Source organism: Eumetopias jubatus, unplaced genomic scaffold, assembly GCF_037043125.1.
Source record: "Eumetopias jubatus isolate StellerSeaLion01/CBP00866 unplaced genomic scaffold, mEumJub1_p1.0 scaffold_6, whole genome shotgun sequence".
Taxonomy (NCBI): domain Eukaryota; kingdom Metazoa; phylum Chordata; class Mammalia; order Carnivora; family Otariidae; genus Eumetopias; species Eumetopias jubatus.
In genome coordinates this window covers 19072522-19093504 of record NW_028274812.1, presented here as the reverse complement: position 1 = coordinate 19093504, position 20983 = coordinate 19072522, and the positions used below count along the sequence as shown (strand labels likewise).

General features: G+C 33.6%; 1 protein-coding gene across 5 annotated transcripts in view; it reads left to right on the top strand.

Annotated features, from left to right (window-relative positions):
• STXBP5 (syntaxin binding protein 5) overlaps nt 1–20983 on the top strand; it is a 174520-nt gene that overhangs the window by 107378 nt on the left and 46159 nt on the right. For 3 of the 5 annotated variants that reach the window (XM_028103208.2, XM_028103207.2, XM_028103206.2), the window contains exons 12-19: nt 1116–1263; nt 1473–1540; nt 1805–1845; nt 2736–2956; nt 3711–3889; nt 9548–9673; nt 11327–11478; nt 16972–17037. In XM_028103208.2, coding sequence (XP_027959009.1) covers nt 1116–1263; nt 1473–1540; nt 1805–1845; nt 2736–2956; nt 3711–3889; nt 9548–9673; nt 11327–11478; nt 16972–17037 — 1001 coding nt within the window. The remainder of the gene's footprint in view (nt 1–1115; nt 1264–1472; nt 1541–1804; nt 1846–2735; nt 2957–3710; nt 3890–9547; nt 9674–11326; nt 11479–16971; nt 17038–20983) is intronic. The other 2 variants (XM_088023848.1, XM_088023846.1) reach the window with 1 other exon arrangement.

Genomic DNA, 20983 nt, shown 5'->3' with positions numbered 1-20983 from the left:
GGTGAATGTATAATAATAGTAGGATCATTGAGCTTAAGGATTATAAAGTATGTTTATAAAGAGAAAAAAGTTACCTGCCATTTTTTTAATTCATGTTTTTGTTTGAGTTTTTTTTCTGTTTTATGTGTGGTTGAAGAATGAGTAATGACAGTTTGGTTCATTTTGAAATCTAGAAAGGACTTTTCCAAAATTATTCTTCTCTAATTTTTAAATTATTGTGAGTCGTAGACTGATAAATACATCTAATTTTTGCAGATGAGCCACTCTGAACTTTTTAGAATTTTTAAGACATATTCTGGTTTTCCCGATATTTTTAAGTAACCATTCTTAAGGAATTCAAACCAGAAAAGAAATATCATTGTATAGTTAGTATTTTACTTTAATTTTAAAATTTTTGAAAGCATTTTTTGCTTTATTTAATGAAATAATTTTATATATAAAAAACTCTTAAGGTAGAATTTTATTTAGATTATCACTGAAACAAGAGAACATCTCTAGATTAAATATTGTACTAGGCATCACACTGATGGAGAAAAAAGGAGAACTGAAAATTTGTATTAACTCTGCTGACATACAGATGAGGCATCTGTTGATTGAGAACCTTACACCTTAATGGTTAGGAGCACAGTTTAAATTCTGCTTATCCTTGCTAGCTGACATGTCTTTAGCACATTACTCCAAGTGTCTGTTCTTCAGTAAAATGTCCACATCATAAGTTTGGTGCAAGAAGTAAATAAGGGAAATGTATATATAAAGCACTCAGTCCAGCGTGTGCCACATGGTACATAGTTCTAACTGCAGCTTTTCTGTTTACTCTTCTACCTGAGCAACTTGCATTCTAAAAGATGCCATTTTTTTTTACATATTTGCATGAAGTAAATCTGTTAAATCTCTTTGGTAAAATGTATGTAATTTCTAAAAATACAGAGAAGAACATTGTATCCCTAAAGTTACAATATAAATTCAGGTAATATGTTATATGGACCTTCAGAAGATGTTACCTTTAAATTTAAAAAAATTAAAAAATTGTTTTCATTCCAAAGCTGTAAATATTTTTTTAAAGTTTTCATTGTTGTGTTAATTTTGTTAATATTTTTCTTTTCCTGTTGTTAAAGATATCCTATATTTGAAAATCCCTATCCTTTGAGTATACATGAATCCCCTGTTACATGTTGCGAATATTTTGCTGATTGTCCTGTGGACCTTATTCCTGCACTTTATTCTGTTGGAGCTAGACAGAAACGGCAAGGTTACAGCAAAAAGGTATTGAACATGAGTTTTAGTATCTAATGTTACATTTCAGTATTTTATATTTATCACCTTGGAGTATTTGATAACATTGAAACCTTTTTTAGAGAAAATATATAGGAAGTCCTTTTTGGAAGCAAAATATGTCATTTACTGTTGTCATAGAAATATATATGGAGATGTATGCTTTGGAAGTTGCTTGATACAATAATCTTTTTTTATAGGAATGGCCCATTAATGGAGGTAATTGGGGCTTGGGTGTTCAAAGTTACCCAGAAATAATTATTACAGGGTAAGTAAGATCCTGTTTTGCCACTAAATCACTAATAGTTAAATATAATTAAGACTACATGAACATTAACTAATTGGGCAAGTAGTGCTTTCCCTTATGCTATAATGTATTAAGAAATGTTATTATCTAGAACCTGCCAACTTATGCTGAATTTTACCTTTCTTCATTTGGTTGCTATCTTTTCAAATAACAGTATGCTTCAAAGAAAGAAAAAAGTGTGATTTTTTTTTTTCTTCACAATTTTAACTCATTTGCTTTTCATAGGCATGCTGATGGGTCAGTTAAGTTCTGGGATGCTTCTGCAAGTAAGTATTTTGAATATTATTTGTTACATGTTATACAATCATTTCTTCTATACAACCTGTTTTATAATAATTGTGTAACCGACATTTAATTCAAAATTTGGAGGCTATAAATTTAATACATGATTTATCAAGTACATGAGTTTGAGAATTTCTAATAGATGTAAGATATTTTTAAGGATATTAACTAGTAAATTAAGAATGATTCTCAATAGAAGTAATCAAATCCTTTGTTCAAAATTTCCTCAAACTTTCTCTTTAACTCAGAGATAAGAGAGGGAATATATTTCAAATCAACAGAAATTTGTAGAATAATTTTAATGCCTGATTCTAAGCTAACAGTAATTTGTGCTGTCTTTGTGGAATATGTATATGGTGGCTACACAATAGCAAAAAAGGAAAGGATGCTTTGAATTGTCATGGCTTGCAAAACATACATAGTAAGCAGTGAGAATCCAGTTAACTCAGGATATTTTGTGTTTCATCATGTAGAAGTGTGAGATAGTATTAGTACCTTTTATAGAGAAAATAAGTAGAAAATCTTTCGGAAAGCAAATATGTTCTTTATTATTTTCATTATATTTATCTTTTTTTTTACAAAATCTTTTCATCATTTTTTTAAGGTTAACCAAATTCATCATCATGATGCATGTTTTTTTTAATGAATACAATTTTTTTCATGATGCATGTTTTCTATTTAATGAATACAATTTTTTTGGTCAATAGGTACAGTGATTGCTTTATCTAAAAGTGTAATAGAGAAATGCAGACCTGGAAATAAAAACATGGTTCAAATAAATATAGGATATTTTCCTTAGATAATACGTCTGATTACATATTATTTTATATTTGTTCTATTTGTACTAAAGTATCTAACGTATGTTTCTTTCTAGTAACTCTACAAGTATTATATAAACTAAAGACATCTAAAGTATTTGAAAAGTCAAGAAATAAAGATGACAGGCCAAACACAGACATTGTAGATGAAGATCCGTATGCCATTCAGATCATCTCCTGGTGTCCAGAAAGTAGAATGTTGTGCATTGCCGGAGTTTCAGCTCATGTTATTATTTATAGATTCAGCAAACAAGAAGTGATTACAGAAGTCATTCCGGTAATAGTGTCTTAATTATTTTCAGTGTCAGATGTCTGACACTTTAAAATTTTTGAATTATTTAGATTATTTGGAGTCAGTTTTATCTAGAATTTTTAAGAACACTTAAGTGTTTACATTGCCATCTATCTTTTGTGGAAAATAGCATACTTTTCCATATCTTTTTAGTGAGCATTTAAATTTAAATCCTTATATATACTATATATTTCATTTAAGGAGAGTTAATATGAATATAAGCATACTCTAATTTGGTATTAATAGGAATGCTGTAAATTCTAAAATCATTGTATTGTATGCGTGTGTTCTCGCACACATACACACAAATCATTTTTAAAAAGCTGAGTCAGAAACATCTTTTTTCTTTGCTAAATCTTTACCTTTAGAAATCTTGTTACATTTTTACCTCTAAAAATGTTGTTCCCGGGGTGCCTGGGTGGCTCAGTCAGTTAAGTGTCTGCCTTAGGCTCAGGTCATGATCCCAGGGTCTTGGGATGGAGCCCCGCATAGGGCTCCCTGCTCAGTGGGGAGCCTGCTTCTCCCTCTCCCTCTGCCCCTCCCCCTGCTTGTGACACACTTGCTGTCTCTCTCTCTCTCTCTCTGTTGAATAAATAAATAAAATTTTTTAAAAAAAGGAAAGTGTTTCTTTAAAAAAATAGTAATAAAAATGTTCCCATTGAAGTATATGGGTGTATGTATAAACTGTATAAAATGAATAATTATTAAAAGTAGGTGAACTGTCTTTCTTTTACAACAGATGCTTGAAGTTCGATTGTTATATGAGATAAATGATGTGGAATCCCCAGAGGGTGAACAGGCACCGCCTTTGCCAACACCAGTTGGGGGTGCCACTCCTCAGCCCATTCCTCCTCAGTCTCATCCTTCTACCAGTAGCAGTTCATCTGATGGGCTTCGTGATAATGTCCCTTGTTTAAAGTAAGTTATTAAATACAGATATTTTGGAAATTATTTTTTAATATAGATAAATTACAAGCTTTTTACAGTACTATTTTCCTGTGATAGAGAAAAATGACATAAGATCATTTCTTCCCCTGTTTTGCTGTGGTTATTAATCCAGCTCATTTTTCTGTGGCATCAAGAGGAATATGATTGAATTCGTGATTTTTATCTTTAGAGTGCTAAGATTTGATCTTTAAACGTACTGGTAGAATAGCATGAATCTTTTCTGTATATGTAGCTCAATCTTCCAAATCCATGGATATTTTCTAGTCTGGATTCAGATGTAGATCAAATGTATATGTAGACTGCTTTCTACCACTCTGAAAATTCTGGTTTTTTGGTCTCTAGAGATTCAGTCATTTTTTAATCATTTTCTCATCTTTCTGAATCTTCTCTAGCACAGCAGTATCATTATTTAAATGCCTTTATCGTAGCATTCCAGATTTGAATACAGTTTGCTTTTATACCGGAATAAATTGGATACAGCTTTCTTTTCCTTTTTTTCTAATTTATATTATTGAGTTGTTAGATTTTTTTTAAAGGGTATGAGCCTTAAATATGGCAGAGAAATGAAACAGTGAGGAAAGAGCTAAGATCACTGAAAAATTTTATGAAGACTGTGATTAATTACATTTACAGAGAAGTCAGTTAGGGTAATGACTGAAAACGTGGTTATCGAAAATGTCAAAGAAATTCAGTACAAGAGTTGAGCAAAAGCCAGATTAGTAGGTTCAAGGTAGGGAGGCCTGGTGAGAGAAAATTTGCATTTGTTAAAAGAACCAGCCTTTGTCCTGGTTTTGTTTTAGATCTGCTAGAGTCACTTCTCTTGGTGAATAATTAAAGGATTGCTGCGGAGAATGCCTGTGTAACTAAAATTGCATTGCAGTCACCCCAAAGATACAGCAGATTTTTTTATATCATAATCATTTAAAAAATATAGACTTTATGTTTTTGAAGATTTTTATTTATTTATTAGAGTGTGAGGAGCACCAGTTGGGGAAGGGGAGAGGCAAAGGAACGAATAACAAAGATCAAAGAAGGGATCCTGAGCAGGGAGCCTGACACAGGGCTTGATTCCAGGACCCCAGGACCAGGACCTTAGCTGAAGGCCGCTGCTTAAACGACTGAACCACCCAGGCACCCCAAAAAGTATAGACTTTTTAGAAAATAAACCTTTATATGTTTATATAAATTTGAGGTTGTATGTTCTATATTAGTGTTTCTCAAACAGGGATGATTTTGCTCCTCCCTATTTATTTGGCAATATCTGGAGACATTATTAGTTGTCCCAACAGTAGGAATAGGGTGCTACTGGTATCTCGTGCATAGGGGCCAGGGATGATGCTCAAGTGCACAGAACAGTGCCCCACAACAAAGAACTTCCCAGGTCAGAATGCCACTGGTACCAACAATGAGAAACTCTGATCTGATCTAAAAGATGTAAGTATTGAGATTAAGCACCTGCATTCTTCAGAAAGGTCTCAAGGTTTTATTTGTCTCTCTCATGTACATACATACATACCCCTCTGTTTGCAACAGTTCTGGCACATGTTTAGCTAGACTGAAACTTGAAAATACAGAATTCTACCTTCTTCCCTTCTGTTACTTATTCAGTACTACTTTGCTTTAAACTTAAATTTGTAAAATTTCATTAATGCTCTTCTGATTTTTTCTTATTTTAATGTGTATTTTTCTCCAGTCTTTTGTTAAATTTACATCTTATAAGCCTATAAAGTACAGTTTGTCTTTGACATTTATTTTAGTGACATATCTTCGGTGGCAAAGTTTTGAGATTTTTTTTGTCTAAAATCGATATATTCACCAGTGACTTTTTAATCACAATTTGAGTTATACCTCATTTTTTTCCTTCTTAATAGTTTTCTGGTAAATACAGTTATTTATTAACTTCACATTGTTTTAGTCCACAGTTCCAAAAACCAATTTTTAAATGTCAGAAATAAAACCAAATTGATATTAAAATAATCAGTACTGAGGGTTTTTTTATACAGAATGCTTTCATATGTGATTATTCCTTTGAAGAAACATTTTAAAAGCAGCTATTTGATTTATTCCTTTTACCAGTAAAGTTTATGTTTTTAAGTATCTTAATTGGGCTTTTGCAGTTTATTTGTCCAAACATTTTGAAACTGCAGAGCCTCCAAACATATGTTTAAAAATGCATTTGTACAGAGGGGGGTGGGGGGATGGGTTAGCCTGGTGGTGGGTATTAAAGAGGGCACATTCTGCGTGGAGCACTGGGTGTTATGCACAAACAATGAATCATGGAACACTGCATCAAAAACTAATGATGTAATGTATGGTGATTAACATAACAAAAATTATTTAAAAAAATAATGCATTTGTACAAATTATGGAGTTTTTTTGTTTTCATTAAATTATGGAGCTTTTTATAAAGGTTCAGCCCCTTGCTTTAAAAAGTAAAACCTTAATTTACATTTACTAAAAACATTAAAATAATTTGCATGTAAACATTGTACACATAAAACATACACCCACCCATCCCCCATTTTGCATTTTTAACCTATCCTGTCATTTCTTGATCCAGTTTCTAGTTTTTTACCAATTGGGGATTATGCATCAGGCTTGGCTGGTTTATTTTTGCTTAAGAACTTTTTTTTGTTTCTTCTTACTAAGTAAATTAAGAATTCCATGAGTTCTTTTTTTTTAATTTTATTTATTTATTTGATAGAGAAAACAAGAGAGCACAAGCAGGGGGAGTGGCAGAGGGAGAGGGAGAAGCAGGCTCCCCGCTGAGCAGGGAGCTAGATTCAGAACTGGATCCCAGAACCCTGAGATCACGATCTGAGCCTGAAGGCAGCCGCTTAACCAACTAAGCCACCCAGGCGCCCCCCATGAGTTCTGTGTGTCTTCATCACTGAAGTTTTAAATTTGTCCATATATGCACTTCTAATATTTTCCTTGAATGCTTGTCCCTGCTCTAATCTAATGTGCATGTTAAATATGCCAAAAGAAGGTGGACATTTCTTTGAACCTTACCTAATTCATCTAAGGAGAAAATAACACAGACTCTTCTTTTCAGAAGAACACTCAGTCTTCATTTCTGTCTCTTGAGATGGACAGCTGTCACTGATCGGTGGTATTTCCCTGAGAAAAACAGAACTTCTGCCCAGCCAACATACAGTTCTGAGTGTACTGCCTTACAGACTTTGCATGAAGTGACTGTAACTCAGTTCGTATTTGAAGTACCCTAATGTTTACCCTAAAATTTGGACAACACATTTGATCAGGTGTCATGGTCTTCCTCACTAGAAGTACCAACTAAATGACTCAAAAGCATCCATACTTCTGAGTTTGGTGTCAGGAGATTTAACATTGAGTAGTCTTCCTGCTCTCCTTCTTTCATGACACTATCACTCCAGAGCAGAGCCTTAAGAATTATTGAAGTAAGCGGGCTTTGCATAAGTTTTACAAGAGCGATTATTAGAGAAAGAGTCTGAGCAATCAAAAATGTTTTTATCTTAAAGTCAAAGTAAAATTTTTTTCATAGTAAAAGTAGTCACACACACAAATACACTACTCACTTTAATTTTAATTGATTTTTTAAAAATATTTTATTTATTTATTTGACAGAGACACAGGGAGAGAGGGAACCACAAGCAGGGGAGTGGGAGAGGGAGAAGCAGGTTCCCCGTGGAGCAGGGAGCCTGATATGGGGCTCGATCTCAGGACCCTGAGAACATGACCTGAGCCAAAGGCAGCCGCTTAACCGACTGAGCCACCCAGGTGCCCCTTAATTTTAACTGATTTAATTAATAAATTAAAAAAGGAAAATTTTATCTTCCAAATCCACTTAAAATTTCCTGATACAAGTATTACAGATGTTGTATCTAAGTGGCTGTATTCCAGGGTGCCGGGGTGGCTCAGTTGGTTAAGTGCCTGCCTTTGGCTCTGCCACTACCCCTGCTTGTGCTCTCTTGTTTTCTCTATCAATTTCACTGCTCAGTGGGGAGCCTGCTTCTCCCTCATCCTCTGCCTCTCCCCCCCCCCCGCCCCCTGCCCCCGCTTGTGTGCTCCCTTGCGCCGGTGTACACACTCTCTTTCTCTCTGTCAAATAAATAAAAAAATTAATAAATCTTTTAAAAAAATAAGTGGCTGTATTCCTTAGAAAGTCTCACATTCTTATAAGCTCCTCCCTCACTCCCCCTAATATGTACATAACAAGTTTAACTAATAAAAAATTTGTATGAGTTTACTCAATAAAGTGAGTTTGGGAATACATTTATCTTTTTGCTGAGTAGTTCACTTGAAAACACATATTCCTGCAAAACGAGCTCTTCATCCTGACACAGTTTTTTTTTTCTTTCTGTCTTTATCTTTTTCTCTTTCTCTTTCTTTCTCTTTCTCTTCTTAACTTAGAATGACTGTCTAATCTTTCTCCCCGATCTTCCTCTAATGACCCTTCAGCTCGTTCATTCATTCAAATATTGAGTACCTCCTCTGTACTAGAGTGTTAAAAGTAACTGCAAGGTTTGTGCCTTCATGAAGTTTAGAAGCATTTTTGATTCTTACTTCATGTGTTTCAAATCTACCTTTTTCTTATTGTTTTACATAATTACAGGCACTTCTTACTTGTTCTCCTATTCTACTTCATCTTGCAAACCTCCCCCAAATTAATCTTTCCAAAGTATTTCTTATAAACCTTCATTGGCTTTTAATTCCTTAAAATAATGAAAATATATTTTGTGTAAATTGACCATTGAGAGCTCTTTCATAGGCACTCATACTGTGATTAGGTAGTAATATTGCCACTCTTTTAGACAAAAAGACAACTGGAAAAAGAGCCAGGACTTAAAACTGTAGCTTTTCAAAAGCCCTCAGTTCTTTCTACCAACATCAGACCTTTGCAGCCAGGCCTTGAAGACCCTCTCAAGTCTGACCTTTGCCTATGTTGTTATATTGATTTCTCACTGTTATCACACTTGCCTCCACTGTGAGCAAACTTACACACTTGTTAATGCTTGATTATGGGTTTCCTACTTCTTGTTTGCATATGTTTGCAAAAGCAATATATTTTGAGCATCTATTCAGCAATTATTGGGGATAGAGTCTATAATCAAAATTACTATCAATTCAAAGAGTACATTTTTTTAATAGTGCAAGTGTCATGCACCCAAAAATAAATCTCTCATTTTTTAACTCATTATGTTTTGGGCCACTTTTCATTTTCTTACACCATATATTTAAGTCTACTTTTCTAACTTGCATTTTTTTTTCTAACTTGATTTTTTTCTCTAACTTGATTTTTTTCTTCCTCTTCTTAATTCTTGGGCTTCTCATTCTCTTCATTCTTCTCTCCATTCCTCCCTCCCCTTCCTATCCATTCTCTTTTTCTCCCTCCCTACTTCCAACCCCCCAATTTATAATGGGAACTTATATGTGATTTCTTATTTTTGTTATTTATGTACATGTTTTGTCTCCAACTAGATTAAATGCCTGTAGAGAACAGGATTCAGGGTTTTTTGTATATTTAATACAATTTCATATATAAAGTTACTTTGTGCATAGAACTATTTATGCATGACCTTATAATTACATAAGTTAATAAGATACGTGAAGATGGGTTAAAAGGTAATGTGTTTTCCTTTATTGCAGAGTTAAAAATTCACCACTTAAGCAGTCTCCAGGTTATCAGACAGAACTAGTTATTCAGTTGGTATGGGTGAGTGGAGAACCACCACAACAAATAACCAGCTTGGCAGTCAATTCTTCATATGGATTGTAAGTATAATTTATGTGTTTCTCAGTCTGTTCATAGTATTCCACACATTTTTTTTAATGTTTAAAAATAGGATGATCTTTATTATAGCATCAGTTAAAAAGTTATATATCTTTAACTTCAGATCAGAATTAGTGTTTATTTGGAAGATAATTCTGTTCCGAATAATTTACTCTGGATACACTTATAGTGCTTCTCAATGAATTGAGATAAAGATTTAAAGTCAGTATGTCCTCTCCTGGATATACTCTCAGAAATGATTTCCTTATTAATGCTCAGTATAATGGAGGTCTCACAGCATCAACTCAGAAGACTTTATTCTAAGCTAATTCTGTAAATGTTGAACCAGAGCTATATGATTTCTTCTTTCTGCTTCCAAAATTCACTTGTATAAATTATAAAGGCATAGTAATAGTTTGATAAAGTATTTATACTACTGTTGTATCATCAATTCATACCTTTAAGTATTGAGTTATAATACATGCTTTTTTATTATAATTTGGTAGACTTACAAAGTATTTTTGTTTGTTTTAAAAATCAGCATTGTGGTATAAGAGAATCATACACTATTTAGTCCCAGGGCTATTTATCGGTTGTGGGTCACTGTCTTCTTCTTTTATGCTAGCCCTAGGGACTCATTCATCTTTCTTCTTTCTCCTGGAGCTATAACCACCCACTCTATCTCTTATAGTTGTATTCCCAGCTAAGACTGGCTATAGTCTGAGATCGTCATCTCTCAGTGTAAGAACACATGTAAGAACACAAACCTTCTCTCTTTTAATATTTCACTGCCCACAACCATAAGGAAAGAGGGAATAAGAAAGAACCAGTAGAAAATTTCAAAGGAAGTTGCAAATCAGTTGATCACAGGTTCATGGACTCACAGTTAACATTTTATTTAGCCCCTCCTTGTATGTTTTTAATTTTGAACTAGCTGCCAAGATTATTTAATGTGAAATCCATATTTAGAGCTTTAACTGAAAAATTTGATTACCTGGCCCATTGTCTCCAGTCCTGCTTGGCGCAGTGGTCAGCATGAATGGAATTGAAACTTTTCCTCTTTAGAAGGGTTATCTAAAGTCCTTATCTGGCCTGTTTGTATTACTTACATAGTCCTTCTGTACATTACAATTTTCATCTTCTGGCTTAAGACATCTTAAAAGAGTCAAATTCCTTTATTCATAATTGCTTGGTTTGTAGTTCCTAAGGTATTTGGAGTACTCCAGAGGGAGACCTCCAAGATTTATGCTTTCTACTTTTTATTCTTGACTGTATAGATTACCATAATTTTCCCAGAGATACAATCCCCCACTTCCCTAGTGGAAGAGAATGTCTTTCCCTGAGCTGCTTGAAATGCCCTTAAGTCAGAAAAATAGACGTCACATTTCCTAGGATGGAGATTTATGTCTGTGATCAAGTTTCACTTCCTATGCCAACATTTTTTTTAATGATACCGATTTTTAATCATTAATGTCTGCAGAAGATCTGCGTAGTTCCATGAGAAGGCATACGTAACCTGTATTTCCATGTCTCTGATAGTCTTTAGTTGCAAAGAGGAATTTTCTGAAAACCCATCCTCCTTTTCAGCCTTATAGACTACATTTCCTTATAATTACTTATTTGTGCTAAAATATTTGCTCTTTTCCTATTCCCAGGGTAGTTTTTGGCAATTGTAATGGCATTGCAATGGTAGACTACCTCCAGAAAGCAGTACTCCTCAACCTGGGCACTATTGAATTATATGGCTCCAATGATCCTTATCGGAGAGAACCCCGGTCTCCTCGTAAATCTCGACAACCTTCAGGAGGTATAAAGAAAACAATCCTGAGTTTTAGGATTTCTATAAATACTGAGTTACTTCTGTGAATATAAATACTTCAGTTAGATAAATAGCTTGTCTGACTTAGTCTATATATGCAAACTGTCAAAACTAGTAAAAGATTTGAGCCTTCTTTGTTTTGTGTTGTTCTTAGATTTTTGCTTTTGTTTGTAATACCCTAGGATTTTAATTAACGTTGGGAAAGAACCACAGTGGCAAGTTTCTTCAGCTAAATTATAATGGGATGAAAATTTATCCCATTTTTATGGAATCAAAGTTAATTTCAAAGTTTTGCCCCTTTTATTGTTTGGTATTGTAAGACCAAAAGTTCGTTGTTCCAACTATGTTATTTAAAGGGATCATTTCCCATGTGAGAAAAAAATGTAAATGCAAAAGTGAATTTGAATTCTAAGAAAATACAGTGTTTTTAGATAGCCTTGATTCAATGCAAACGCAGATCCATTAAGAATTTTCTTTATATGGGGCGCCTGGGTGGCTCAGTCGTTAAGCGTCTGCCTTTGGCTCAGGTCATGATCCCAGGATTGTGGGATCGAGCCCCGCATCAGGCTCCCTGCTCCGCGGGAAGCCTCCTTCTCCCTCTCCCACTCCCCCTGCTTGTATTCCCTCTCTCGCTGTGTCTCTCTCTGTCAAATAAATAAATAAAATCTTTAAAAAAAAAAAAAAGATTTTTCTTTATAGCATTCTTTTATGTTTGCTAGGTAATTAGTCTTAATTTTATATTATTTTTTAGTTTTTTTAAAAGATTTTATTTATTTGAGAGAGAACATGGCAGGGAGGGGCAGAGGGGGGAGGGAGAAGCAGACTCCCCGCTGAGCAGGGAGCCCAGATATTGGGCTCCATCCCAGGACCCCAGGATCATGACCTGAGCTGAAGGCAGACACTTAACTGACTGAGCCACCCGGGCATCCAGTTAGTCTTAATTTTAAATGTTTTAATATGTCTAGTTGTGGTCTTTACCAGTACACCTCACCTTTTTTTTTAAACCTCATGGCATTGGATCTCTGGCACATAGGGGTATATTAGTGAGGCCTGCAGCAATTACTGGCCTGCAGGCTCCAGTCTCCTCAGGACCTGTTCAGCTGGACCAGGGATTGAGGGATTGAGGGGAACCCTATCTTGGGCAGACTCAGCCCATTTGCAGAACGCCAGTGTGCAGTGAAACACTGTGAAGCTCTGGTCTGTACTTATAACTTAGTCTCTCCGATTTTAAGTTCTCTCTGAGATTCATTTCTCATTTGCTCTCATGGCATAATTAGCTCATATTACCTGTATCACAATTTATAAGAGAAGGAAAAAAAGGTGGTGGGATATAGACCTTACTATCACTTTGGCTTGATGCTTGAATTTTCTTTTCCATTTTTGTTTTCGTGTGTGCTCATTTTGTCACGTTTTATCTTCAGAAATTGTCCCAACCATACCATTCTAGTACCTTTGTCTCTTTTTTTTCCCCTTTGCTTTTCATTACTTCACTAAGGCATGCTGACTGTGACTTCTTGCATGTGCGGCCTTTCTAGCTTATATTCTGAATCTGTGAAAAAACTCCGTTCTTCTTTAAGTAAGTTATTCTATGTCAGTGAAGTCATGGGATGTTTGTTTGTTGCCTGTAAAATCATTTTATCTCATTTATTTATTTATTTATTTATTTATTTATTTATTTATTTATTTATTTATTAGAGAGATAGAGAGAGAGGGAACACAAGCAGGGGGAGTGGGAGAGGGAGAAGCAGGCTTCCCGTGGAGCAGGGAGCCTGATGCGGGGCTCGATCCCAGAACCCTGGGATCATGACCTGAGCCGAAGGCAGTAGCTTAACCAACTGAGCCACCCAGGCTCCCCTTTCTCATTTGTTTTTAAAAGAGCTTATTAAAACATATGTCTAAAATGGCACACTCATTCCTAAATTAATCATCCTGTGTATATGAAAACAGCTATTGAAATGTTTGTGTCCCAATCCAGTTTCTTTATAAAGCAAAGGAAACTAGTATTTAGTGTTAGAAAGTTAAAACATTGTCATGATAGAGGAGACAAGTACTTTTAGCAATTTTACCACAAACCTGTATAAAAACTTTATTGCTCTAAAAATTAATTTCTCTTTCTTTGATTCCTCATAATAGTTTCATAAAATAGTTTCATGAAAATATAATTAAAGAAGGATTAGAACTCTAAGGATCTTTGAAACGATAGTTGAAAAACAGAATATAGACTAAATAACTTTGTTTCTCAACCCTCCATTAAGAGGAATGATTTCTCTTTCTGGAAATTATGAAAAATAATTAAGAGAAATGAAAATCTAAGCTATATTATGTATGTAAGACAGACCTTGGTAATAAAAAGTGATAAAGTAATAAAAGCATATCAAGAGAATTTGTAAACAGTACCCAAGTTGATAAAGGTCAAATCAGTAAATTTGATGTACAAATCAGTCAAAATTCTAGAATGATTTGTGTGCATATTGCAGTGCCTTGTATGCATGTTGAAAATAGAGCTATCAATTGAAGTCAGCAGGAATCCACTGAAAGTAAATTGTACCAAAATTGGTGTTACTTTTTTAATCTCATAACTACATTGATGACTCAGAGCAGCCTGTTGACATAATGTTTCCTGAAGTTAATCAGATACTTAATAAAGAATTCCATGTATATCTTTTATGAACTAGGCAGTTGGAAGTGACCTAGTCATTTTGACAATTGCAATATTGATTAAACCAGGAGTCAGCAAACTACTGTCCCTGAGCCAAAACTGGCCCACTGCCGGGTTTTGCCAGTACAGTTTAATTAGAACAGCATCATGTTATTTGCTTAGCTGGCCTCAAAACCGATCAGGTGTGCCAACCCCTGGATTAAACCATGGTATCCAGTGGGTCAATTTGTAGCCTAATGTGAACTTTGGTGTAATGTACCTCAGTAGGTATATTATGTTGAATGACATATGATTATGCTTTGTTGAACATTTTAAATAGTAAATTAAGCTTCTTACTTAAACATGTGAAAAAGAAGGTATGCTTTTTATCCATAAAGCGTAACTACTACATTTGATGGCAAAGACCCAAAAAGATATTTGTAGCTAGAAATCACAAACCATATACCATAGCGACATAGTATAAACCACAGGATGATACACATCAATCACTCATGTAGGGTTCGACTTGACTTTTACCCTGAGCCAGATGGAAGGCTTAAAATGTCAAAATTGATTATTTTTATTCAGTACTAGGCACACGGTAGTACTTGAATATACTATCACTAGTATTTATTATTGAGGTATAAGTGGCATATATAATCATTATATTAGTTTCAAATACTGATTTGATATTTGTATGCATTGCAAAATGATCACCACAGTAGGTCTAACATCCTCATCTTACGTAGTTACAAAAATTTTTTTTCCTTGTAATGAGAACTTTTAAGATCTACTCTTAGCAGCTTTCACCTATCTGATACACCATCTTAACTATAGTTACACTGTACATCACAGCCCTTATTTATTCTGTAACTGGAAGTTTGTACCCTTGACCCTTTTTACCTATTTTTCCCACCCTTCACACCCTGCTATGGCAATCACCAATTTGATCTCTGTATCTGTGAGTTTGGTTTTTTTTGTTTTGGGTTTTTTTTTTTGGGGGGGCAGGTTTAGATTCCATTATATCATATAAGTGAGATCATACAGTAATTGTCTTTCTCTGTCTGACTTATTCTATTTAACATAATGTCCATTCGCATTGTCACAAATGGCAAAATTGAAATCTTTTATGGCTGAATATATTCCATTGTGTGTTTGAATGTGTATATGTATGTATATATGTTTGTGTGTGTGTGTGTGTATATATACACATATATGTGTGTGTGTGTGTGTGTATATATATATACACACACACACACACACATACACACACCCACCCACATTATTATATACTCCACATTTTCTTTAGCCTTGCACCCATTGATGGATACTTAGGTTGTTTCTGTATATCACTACTGTTTAAAGACTTGCTATTTTAGGGGCCCCTGGGTGGCTCAGTTATTAAGCATCTCCCTTCGGCTCAGGTCATGATCCCAGGGTCCTGGGATCGAGCCCTGCATCGGGCTCCCTGCTCCACGGGAAGCCTGCTTCTCCCTCTCCCACTCCCCCTGCTTGTGTTCCCTCTCTCACTGTGTCTCTCTCTGTCAAATAAGTAAATAAAATCTTAAAAAAGAAAAACCCTGCTATTTTAGTGTTCTATCAAGAAGGAGTTCATTTATATAAACAAGTATTTTGTCAAAGAGTAAATGCATACCTAAAATTCCATCCATCGTCTTTGAACTATAAAACTAGTTTTTTTGGTTTTTTTTCCCCCCAGAACCATTAGTTTAATAAGTGTTAAAAAGAAAAATAAAATTACTGGTTGTCATTCGAAAACTTCCTAGTGAAGAAAAATAATATATAAATCAAAATAGAAAACCCTTCTTATAAATCCGATTCAGAACTCCATGTTCTCTGGAAGTGTTATTGTAAAAGCTTTCTTAGCGACTGGACTGTGACATCATGTCTTTTACCAAAGGATTGGAAAAGTCAATACTGGTCAATGTGCACATATGTCAACATTATAGCTAACTTCTTCTGAGGCCTAAATATGTAGCCCCTCTGTCTGTTGCCCAGCTATCCCAAATTCTTGATCTGTGTTTATTTGTAATTTTTAAAGAATTTGCAGGAATTCTTTTCATTCCAGTCATCAAGCAACTTAATATCTGTGCTAATTGTTTACTCTGCATATTGCCATTTTTTTTTTTGTAATTCTGCATTTAATTGTCTACAGCATAAAATACCTTGCTATGGTTTCTCCTAAGAATCTAGGTCATCCTGTAAGATAGATTAGTTTTATATAATTCATATGAATCTGTGAAAAGGAAGTATTTCCTTAGAGCTCTTTAAAAATAAGTGGTATAGTTTTTAAAAAGTATAGTCCTACAAGGTAAGTAATGTACAGTATTTTAAATATTGCAAATGTGGAGGCAGAAAATATTAATTATTTAAAAATATATAAGGAAGGTATTTGAGACATAGCAGAAACCACTTTGAGGTGTGAGTTGAGAGTTTCTATGATGTAAAAATCACCAAATTTACTACCAGGTATTTATTTTCCCTCAAGAGAAATCCAGTAAGTCTATCATATACTCTCAAATTACTGATTTTAAACAAAGTCCTACTTTATGTCTAATGTCCTTGAAGAATAGTAAATTACCTCTTAGAAGTTTTCTTTTTGCTTAACTAATGACTATCTGTATTATTTTGAGATATTTTGGTATCAAAGTGCTCCTATTTCCTATCTCAAGATTAATGGGCATAGTATCAATGCCAGTACAGTCTGTTCAGCTGCTGGGTTTTTAACAATGGGCAGTCATTAAATGTGTACTGTAAATAGAACATAAAACTTCACTTACATAAATTTGTGTTGTAATTTGGTTTCTGGTTTGTTTTTTTTTTAGCAGGTCTATGTGATATTAGTGAAGGGACTGTAGTCCCAGAGGATCGCTGCAAATCTCCAACTTCTGGTAATTTGTTTTTTATTTCATTAATAATTATAATTCTATAAAAACCAATACAGTGTATCAAAATTCCTTTTTACAGATAACCATTTAAAATAACACCTACAAGGAACTTTTATATCACATATACTTAAAATGATAGCTATTTTTTGCATTCTAAGTGAAAAGAAATGCACTAGATAAAATCCTGCAACTGGTACCTGTTAAGAGTCATAGAACTGTTTACTTAGCTTTCTTATATTTATACTTTTTTAGGGAAAATATATTTTACTCCTCACCATTGTATCAAATGGTTTGGTTATTCTACAATCTTGTCTTTGCTCTAGGCTTGCCTTGTGTCATCTGGTAGAATAGTGATCTAATTCTTGAATAGTGTCTATTTAAATATTTTCAAAGATTTTGTACATTTATAATCTCATGGTAACTGTAGACAGACTAATTGAAGACTAATTGTATGTGTTTTTGTTTTTGGTCAAAGTGATATTTGATATAATTTTATAGCTATATTAAAGCAGTTGTCCTTTTTTGTTCATGTAATATAGGTCTTTATGTGATATATGTGTGTATTAATATTTTAGTGGAACATAATTTTTAGTATCTTTTTAATCCCCTTAAGATTAAGAGGATCATAATTTTATTATTATTTTGAGTGGATAGAAACTTTGCCAGTCTTTACTACAGTTGAATTCACAATTCTGATTACCATATTAAATCATTCTGGCCGGGAATGTTTATCAACTTTCGACTGAAAAGATTGTTCTTAGGATAAAGTAACATGGTTGTTAGATAGATTTTGATCCTTCCGTAGCTGGTTCTACTACATCAGAAGTCATTATAAGCATGGGAAAATTGAGAAGTTCATTTTACTTTACTCTCTCATATTTCAGGTTAGCATTTTATTAGGCATAGGACTGTAAAATTTTTGTGATGTTTTCTTTTTGAAATTGCATTTTCCTGATATTGCACAAGTTATACCTTAAGATATATCCACCTTCTGGTTTTCTTAATCTTTAAATTTCATATTTAAATTTACTCATTAATGGAACATGGAGCTATAGGAATTATGTAATTAGCACCTAATGTTAAGTCTGAACATTGGTACAGTAAAGTTTGAGTGAATAATATGGAGCAAGTAACTGTATATCTCACAGAACTAGAGTTATTTCTGAATTTGAAATTCAGAACTGTAGTATCTTTTCATTATTGCTGTTCTTTGTCCATCTACCTACAATACTATTCTAATCTTACTTTCTCTCTAAAGGCCATATGAATGCAGTTGTCAATATGTTAAGGCTAAAAGCCAGACTGGATAATTTGGACATGTAATTATCTTTTAATATATTAAATGACCATCCAAAGTGTTTTAACAAGATTCAGCCCAAATAAATTAATACTCCCCCTTATCCTCAGCCAAACTGTGAATAGGTATATACATCTATCAATTTGGAATAGCCAACAAGAGGTAATTATAGATAAGTATTTAACTATATTAAAATTTGAGTATGTAATATAAAAAGTGCATAAAAGTAGAAACCCTTTCTCTTGAGACTCAAACATTGAACATTTTCAAATATATTACATTTTTTGATCCACGTCTAAGGACAATATAGTTTTAACATACAGAAATTTATATGACACTAGGTATTTTATTGTTGTAGTGAGTTTGAACTGCAAAGTAAAAATTGTGACTGCAAAAATCATTGATAAATCAGAAATTCTGATCTTAGATAAAAAACTCTTAACTTATTTAGTTTAGTCTTTGATTACGCCCCAAAAGATGTAAGAGTTTTCTGAAGAATTATATGCATTCCTGCATATCAGAAAAGACAGCTTTTACAAAAAACAAATCAAACTTTAGTAGGTAGTAGTTGGGCATGAAACAGATTTCACAGAGCGGGAGATAGATGTCACTCATGCATACATACTAACACATACACTAGAGACTAGAATAAGATTCTGGAAAGCTATATGCATAAAGCTATGTCTTTCACCGCTTGTCCATTTTAAAATAGTAGTAATTCTTGCTACCCATCTTGGGCCAATTGTCTTAGTCTTTGCACATTTGTAACTTTTTTGCCTTCATTCTTGTTAGCATTCTAATAAGGAAATAAAGGAATAATTTAGTATCATTCCTCTCACCAATACATGCAAACTCTACTAATTTAGGATGGTCAAAAAAGAAAAACGGATGGGGTAAGTTTGAGGTGAATCAGAAGAACCACAAGGTAATCATGTTATTAAAACCATGGAAAGTAGTAATTAAATTACTAGCCTCAAGTACTTTCTGCACTGTGGGAGAATATAAATAAATAGTTAAATGATACAATATAGATTAGAAAACCAATATAATAGAAAACAATGTATCATGAGGGAAGAAGAAATGTATAAAAGTGGGTTGGGAGTTCCACTGAGTCACTCATAAATACTAAGAGGAGGACCACTATTATAAAAATGAAAAGTAGCCATACACCCTTTATCAAAATCAGTGTGTTTATTTAAAATAATAATACACATGAAGAGCAACTTTTTGAGAAGCATTTAAGTCCCATAATCAAAATTGGTGATCTCAGCAGTTTTGCTGATCAATATCAAAGCTCAATTCAAAAAGCATCCTGAGAAAATCCAAGTAATGAATATAGTTTGGCTTTTCCATTTGTTTTTAAATAAATCAGCAGTCTTTCTGAAATAAAATATTAATTGTCATCCTGAATTAACATAAGAAAGAACTTCTGCTATCTGCATTTGATGTTTGTATTTCAAATAACTCAGATTGCTTTACTGAACACTTTAATAATACTGGAATTTTGTGTTAGTACTGCATCAGAAATGTGTGTGCCTTTGAATATGTGAAAATGATAAAAACATTTGTTAGGTTATTTTGGTTTGAAGAAAACCCAGGGCCACATAGGCCATAATATAAGTGCTGCCTTAGGAGTTACCGTGTACCCCAGGAAAAAAAAAAAAAGCTGTAAATATTTTCTATGTTTATTTAATCATAATTATTTGGTAAACATATTCAAGTGGGATATGCTGAAAGCATTTTTGGAATTTGACAAAAATTCTGAAGACCAATGGCAGGCATTTTCAGTTAGGGGAAAAATATATCTTTTCTTTACGTTTATGGCTTATTTTGGAAATTTTTTTTGGAAATACTAAAAAACATTTTTATAATTTTATATTCATATTTAGATATGTAGCTATTGCTCTAAGATGAAATACATCAACCAAAACAAGTATTAAAAAATTTTTTTACATTCCTGTGGCTATTTAACATCAGAGGTGACTGTGATATTTTAAAATATTTATAACCTCTTACAACGTTATCTTCTTTGAAAAACAAGTATACCCATTTCTATTCCTGAAAATATCACTGAGTCCAGTGTTACTTACGTGATATTTTTTGATAAAGGATTTATGAGGATCCATAAATGCTACTTAGCAAAAACAACATGGTTTTGAAAGAGTATTCTTTTAAGACTATTAAAGAAGTAATTGGATGCTGCCAATGTTGCAGGTTTTACTTGGTCTATGGAGAGATTTCAAGGATATTTTCCACTTGGCCAAAGAAAGTATGATTTTTCAGGGGGACAAGAAGGTCAAACTTTGACCTCCTTTATTAAGATTCAGTACTTTCACTGGGATAAAAAAAAATACAGAAAGACTTTTTTATTTACTTCCAGTTATGTTTCATGTATTTGCTTCTATCAGAAAATTTATTCATTCAGCAAAGAAGCACTCTGCTGAGTGCAAAGGGGTTGCAAAGATGAATCAAATGGGGGCCCAGTTTTTAGAAGTGTGGTGCAGTGAAAAGGGCACATGTGTGTAAACTTTTTAAAATATGAGGTATTAACTGATGAACATCATAAGAGAAGAGTACAGATAAAGGGTTATTGGAATTTAAAAGAGGGGAAATGATTTATAGCGAGGAGATTATGAAAATTTATGGGTGAGA